General features: G+C 57.8%; 1 protein-coding gene across 1 annotated transcript; it reads left to right on the top strand.

Moving 5' to 3' along the window:
• Positions 1 to 2,635: 2,635 nt before the first annotated feature.
• Positions 2,636 to 5,640, top strand: LOC105811286 (cytochrome b-c1 complex subunit 10). The gene is made up of 3 exons (XM_012645450.1): positions 2,636 to 2,752; positions 4,529 to 4,677; positions 5,297 to 5,640. The coding sequence occupies exons 1-2, from the start codon at positions 2,703 to 2,705 to the stop codon at positions 4,647 to 4,649; spliced, it is 171 nt and encodes a 56-aa protein (XP_012500904.1). The 5' UTR covers positions 2,636 to 2,702; the 3' UTR covers positions 4,650 to 4,677; positions 5,297 to 5,640.
• Positions 5,641 to 6,020: the final 380 nt, after the last annotated feature.

Here is a 6,020-nt window from a genome sequence, read left to right as displayed (position 1 = left end):
GGAACAGGGAGGAGGACCAGGGTACCTGGACCCCATAAAGGCCCCCAGTCCTGCCATCTGTGCTGTGTCCCCAGCACCCAAACCCCCTTTTGTGGTCTCATGTTGTGAGGAGAGCAAACTTGTCCCAGGCCCAAGGTGGTCAGTCACTGTCACCCAGGTGTGGGGTCAGGTCTGCTGGGTGCCTTTATACTCCTTCCCCCCACATAGAGGCCTTATGGACCCCAGGCTGGCTGTGTTCGTCCACCAGCAGCTGGAACATCTGTCCCCAGGAGAGCTGGGGCTGCCTGACTTCCCCTCCCCACCTGTAGCCCCACGGGAGGTTCAAGGGGAGCCCCAAGGCCAGCTCTAGATAGGGCAGTCCCACAGCCTGGGGGCCGCCCTCTGACCTCTGGTGTCCTGTGGGGTCTGCCGAGGACGGGCTGGCACAGGGCAGAGCTGTTGGGACTGGGGGCTGATTCGCCTTCTGCGGCCACTTCTCCCTGGTCCACATGGGTTTTGTCTCTTAGGGAACCTGCCTCTGTTTCCCTCTTTGCTCTGGTCCTGCCCGTACATCCAGAGAGGCAGCGGCCGAGAAGCTGCCACGTCCCCTCAAGGCCCCGTAGACTCTGGAACTGTGTATTATATACATAATTTAAGTTATATATATGTAATAAGATTAACCCAGCACTAGAAGGAAGAAAACGCGTAGCAGGTGGACAGGGGGAAGAATCGCAGTTGCTGGGGGAAATTGTGCTCTGAGTGCCTCAAAACAACTGGTTTTCAAAACAAAGTTTTGTGTTTTTTTTTAAGAAAAATAATTTTATACGTGTCAACACAGCTGGCTGGATTATTTGGGATTTTTAAACGATCCTCTCTGAAGTCGATTTGGAGACCTGTATATAACAGCAGTGTAGCAATAAATGTGACATTTTATAATGATACTCGGCTGTCCCCGGAGTCCTTCAGGTGTTGGGCGCTTATGGGTGAATGGGGGGAGGAGTCCAAGGTTTGACACCGCTGTCATGGGGCGCAGTCTGCGGGGGGGCGGGTCAGAGGTGCGTGCACCTGTTCTGTTTGCCCCAATTTCCCACTTGGGGATTTCTGGGTCCACAGCTCCGCGGGGAAGGCCAGGAATCTGCCCTTGGAACAAGGGCTCCAGGGGGTCTGGAAGCAGGATTGACTCCCAGGGAAAAGCCCCTCCCTGGGGTGCAGCCTTGAGCTTCGGGATGATCTGGACCTTCCTTCCTCCCACCCCCAGGGCTCCAGAACTCCGCACGTCTGCCCTGGGCCGGTGGAACTGGCTTCTCACTGGCCTCCCTGCCTCCAGCCCTGCTGCCCAGGTCTGCTCGTGTCACTCCCCCTCTGAAACCATCCATGGCTCCCTGTTCCTGAGGTGGCAACTCCAGGCTCCTGAGTGGAGCATTTACGACGTCCCCCCACAACCAGACCCCTGTGAATCATGGGCACAGCTCCCAGGGGAGAAGGGAATGTAGCACCTCTGGCCTCCATCCACTCCACGCTAGGAGAACCCCCAACCCAGTCGTGACAACACAGATGTCCCCCAACATCACCAAGTGTCCCCTCGGGACCGAAGGCCACCAGCAGGACCCAGCCGAGGAAACTCCATCCATATTGAGCCCGTTTCTTCTGTGAATAAGTTGCAAGGAAAATTAAAGAGGGGAAGTCAATGGAAAGAGATTCAAGAGATGTATCAGTCGATTGCGGATTCTGGGCTTTTCCCTGGGTTCTTGTGTCAAAGTGTAAAGACAAATTATGACTTTGGACACAGCAGAAAATACAAGCATTAGGTACTTCCTGATTTCAAACAATTATTTCTAGAACTGCTTAGGTTCGGTAATGGAATTGTAGCTGTTTTCGTTTTATAAAAAAGACTCCTTTGGCCGGGTGCAGTGGCTACTTAGCAATGAAGCCGATGTTGGGGTTTGCTCTGCAGTAATCAGGAAACAGCAAGGTGGGGACGGGAGAAGCAGCCCAGCTCTGCACAGAGGGTCGAGGAAGCTGCCTTTGTCACCCCGTTCTGTTTTGTTTCTATGGTGAAAATAAATATATTTTGGAAACAACCCAAGTGTCCATTAACGGATGGATAAACACAACGTGGTCTATCCACACAGTGGTACATCACTCAGCCATGAAAAGGGACGAGGCTCTGACACAGGCTACAGTGTGGACGGACCTTGAGGACATCGTGCTCAGTGAGAGACGCCAGACACAGAAGACACGGAGAGAGATTTGTAATGATATCCCAGCGCGGCGATGAGAACCCGGGACGCCTCCCAAAGGAGCTTAAGTCCCAGCCCTTCCCTTCTGTGTGCCTCTGGGCAAGTCCCTTCCCCGTCGGGTCGCAGCTTCCTTCCTTGTAAATAATGTCCTGGCACATACTAAGGGCACAAAGTCACCCGCCTAGAATTCCGGGCTGGATTGAATTACAGACAGCCGTGCCGCCCGGGGCCACTCTGACCGCCGGACGCGGAGACAACAAGCGGCGTTCCACAGATCACCTGACCGCGAGGTCCCGCCCACACCAATACGGCCCTCCCGAAAGGGACTGTAATGAGTTTCCGAGTGTGCGCGCCCAGCGGCGGCCAGCGCCAGGCATGCCGGGGCGGCGGGGGTCTCCCTGTGCGCGTGCGCAATGAGGCTGCGCCTGCGCTGTGTGGCCGGATAGACCCGATCGGGTCACCCTGAGTGCAGACTACGCCGAGATGCTAACCAGGTTCCTGGGCCCGCGCTACCGGGAACTAGCGAGGAAGTGGTGAGGACGCCGTCCCCGCCGCCACCCCGGGCTCCCGCCTCGGGCCGGGTCGGGGTCCCCTGTTGCGCCCGGTGACAGAGGGAGAAACTGAGGCCCAGAGTGGTTGGCGGTGTGTCCCGGGGCGCGCGGGACGCGACGGGTCGGAGGCCAAAGCCCAGCATCCCCGGCTCCGTGGTTGAGCCGCTCGGAGCCTCAGTTTCCCCGTCTCTACCTGGGGATCCCAGCGGTGCCCACCTGGAGGGAGTCGCCCGGAAGGTGCGCAGCTCTGCCGCCCGCGGACGCCCACCTGTGCCCGGCGCCCTCGGCTCAGGTGTTTGGGCCTGAAACCAAACCTCTAAGCCTCTGCCTTTTTTTTAATTACTTTTTTAGTGATTTTTGCCAAGAAGCGTGAAACCTACAGCTGCACCTACTCGCGGGCGCGGGACGGGTTGGGGGTGGCCTCCGCGGGCAGGCGCTGTCCGGTGTCCCCACGTGGCGTGCTAAGAAACAAGGGCTTGTGCCTGGCGGTGTGTCCCCGCGCTGGGACGTGCTCCTCCACCCCGGACTGGGAGGCAGAAGTGGGGCCTGGGGGTGGATGAGGCGTCTGGAGCTGGCGGGGACCTCCAGGTGGAGCGCGATGGGGGCATTTTACAGCTTGGGTGACTCCCCGGCCTGGGACGAGAACACAGCCGCCCGGGGCAGTCAGTACTGCCTCTCCCAGGTGCGGTGGGTCCACTCCCAATCTGTACCTGGTAAGTGCAGTGACCCATCCCCATCCCTGCTTTCATTCAGTCAGCAAGCATTTATTGAGCACCCACTGTGTGCTCGACACGCAGCAATAAACATAACCCTGTGGGCTGACACTGTAGTTGAAAGACAAAGTAGACAGTGAGATCTGTGGGGTGTGGCTGGCCTAAATTAATAAAGTAGGGGACTGGGGTGCAGCCTTGTCCCACCAGACCATGGCTTTGGTAGACGAGGAAGCAGGTTTCAGTCCCCTTCGTGGGGGCACTGTGGGATTGTGTCTCAGACTCCGGGCTCGGAGGGTCCCTGCTCACTAACCAGGCACCCCACAGGTCACAACTTCTCTGGGCCCTGGTGTCTCAGGCTGAGAAAGGGGAGACGGGGTGGTCAGTGCGGTCATCGTAAGTCCTTCCTCAGTGCCTGGTGGAGGTTAGGCTTGGCTGGGGCGGGTCAGTTTCCGAGCTCATTCTCATGGTTGTTGGTGGGATTTGGTTCCCCGGTGGCTGCTGGCTGGAGGCTGCTCTCTGTTCTCTGCCACAGGGGCCCCTCTGTAGCACAGGTCACAGCGTGGCAGTGGCAGCTGGCTTCCCACAAAGCAAGTGAGAGGGCACGATGGGGCACCCAGGATGGGAGTACAGTCTCTTTATAGCCTAATCTCAGAAGTGACACGCCATCACTTCTGCTGTGTTCTGCTCCCTAGAAGCAAGTGCCTTGGTTCACACTCTACGGGGCTGTGAACGCCAGGGGGTGGGATTGCTGGGCTATCCTGGACTTTCCCAGTGTGTGCTGTGGTGGGCAAGGGCGTGGACTGGGACCCTGATGCCTCGGTTCCCATCCCCACTCTGCCATCCTGACTGTGTGTCCTCAGGGAGTGACTGGCCCCACTCTGTTGTTTAAAACAGGGACTCTGATCATGGCGCCTCCCCAAGTCCTGCAGAGCCCACAGCACTAGATAGGGTAGCTTGGGGCCCGGATGCACCAGCTGTGGGGGCAGGAGAGGCCCCCCAGAGGGTGAGCCCCAGGCGGGGCCTGACTGCCCACTCCCTCTGGCAGGATGCCCACGGTGAGCCTCTGGGGCACCGTGGGTGCTGTGGGGCTGGTGTGGATGACCGACTGGCGGCTGATTCTGGACTGGGTGCCTTACATCAATGGCAAGTTTAAGAAGGACGATTAATCAAAGCGACCGTCCGAGGACCCCTCTGGTAAGTCCCAGCAAGCATGTTAAAGGCCTGCCCACCTCGTGGCTGCCGGATGATGCACGAGCTGGTTCCCTGAGCTTCCAGAGCTAGGGGTGGCAGGTCTTGGGGACTCACCGGGATTGTTCACCTGCTGGACAGCTCCCGGCAGTCTCGGAGCCTGAGCAGTGCTGGCCACCTCAGTCTGCACCCCAGCCCTGGCGGGATGGATGCCCATTCTGCAGATGGGGAAGGTTAAGGCTGTTTCACAGCCACTGTTGTCCCAGGGAGTTTGCCGCGGGCATTACTCGAGGCCTTGGACTCACCTACGTGTTTCTCCACAGTGCAGGTGCCATGCCAGCCACTTGGCCTATGTCAGAGCTCATTGACCACCTGACGGTCCCAGGTGGCACGACTGTCACACCCCCACATTGCAGATGGGAGCCTGAGGCCCAAAGCCATGCAGCTCAATGTGGATGTGAGCCACAGAGTCTGGCTCCAGGTTCTGTCCTCGTCACCACTCGGAGCCTGGAGCCTGTGCCATTTCAGTGTCTGTGGTGAACTGGTGTCCCCAGGTCACTGGCACAGCCAGCTTCTAGTGGAAGGGATGTCTCCGCTTACCCTGCCTTGTCTCCTCCCCCTCCAGGCATCCGGTGGTCTGGTGGTGCCAGCTCCTACCAACGTAGCGCCTGCTGCATCAGGAACGGCCCACGCCCTCCAGATGGACCCCAAGGAAGTCCACAGCGCTACTTAAGATGTCTCATGTTTCAAAAACAGCTTGGATGTTTTAATGCATGTAGCATTAAACCTCACTGTGAGACCTGCCCCCCACCTGGGTATTGATCATGCTGCTGACGCAGTTACTTGGGCTGCAGCCTCAGTGGCTCAGGTGATGCATGGGTCCCTTCAGCTCCAAAATGTTGCAAATCCAGGCGAGTTGTCCAGTGGCCGGCAGAAATTGTTTGACTATTTAAAACGTTTAATGGATAATTGCTGCTCAACGCGTTTGTTGCTGCCTGAACAAGCTACCCCACAACTTAGTGGCTTAAAACAACAGACATTCATTATCTCACAGTTTCTGCGGGTCAGGGGTTTGAGAGTGGTTTATCTGGGTGGTTCTGGCTCAGGGTCTTTTGTGAGTTTGCAGTTGAAGCTTCAGCTGGGGGCCGAGCCGCCCTCGAGCTGGCGCCCTCACGTGGCTGGTGGGTGAAAGCCTCAGTTCCTCCCCGTGGGACCCCGACACAGCCGCTTGAGCATCCTCACAACATGGCCACCGGCTTCCCCAGAGCAATTGATCCAAGGCAGAGCAAGGAGAAGGCCATGTGCTTTTATGAGCTAACCTCAGAAGTCTCGTGCTGTCACTTCCTCCA

Source organism: Propithecus coquereli, unplaced genomic scaffold (assembly GCF_000956105.1).
Source record: "Propithecus coquereli isolate 6110/MARCELLA unplaced genomic scaffold, Pcoq_1.0 Scaffold232, whole genome shotgun sequence".
NCBI classification, from domain to species: Eukaryota; Metazoa; Chordata; class Mammalia; order Primates; family Indriidae; genus Propithecus; species Propithecus coquereli.
This window is presented reverse-complemented; position numbering and strand designations above follow the sequence as displayed.

Excerpts from the sequence above, each read along its gene's own strand:
- LOC105811286 (XM_012645450.1), top strand. The coding sequence starts at position 2,703 with ATGCTAACCAGGTTCCTGGGCCCGCGCTACCGGGAACTAGCGAGGAAG. Across the intron at positions 2,753-4,528 it reads CGGGAACTAGCGAGGAAGTG|GATGCCCACGGTGAGCCTCT; the intron begins GTGAGGACGCCG and ends TCCCTCTGGCAG.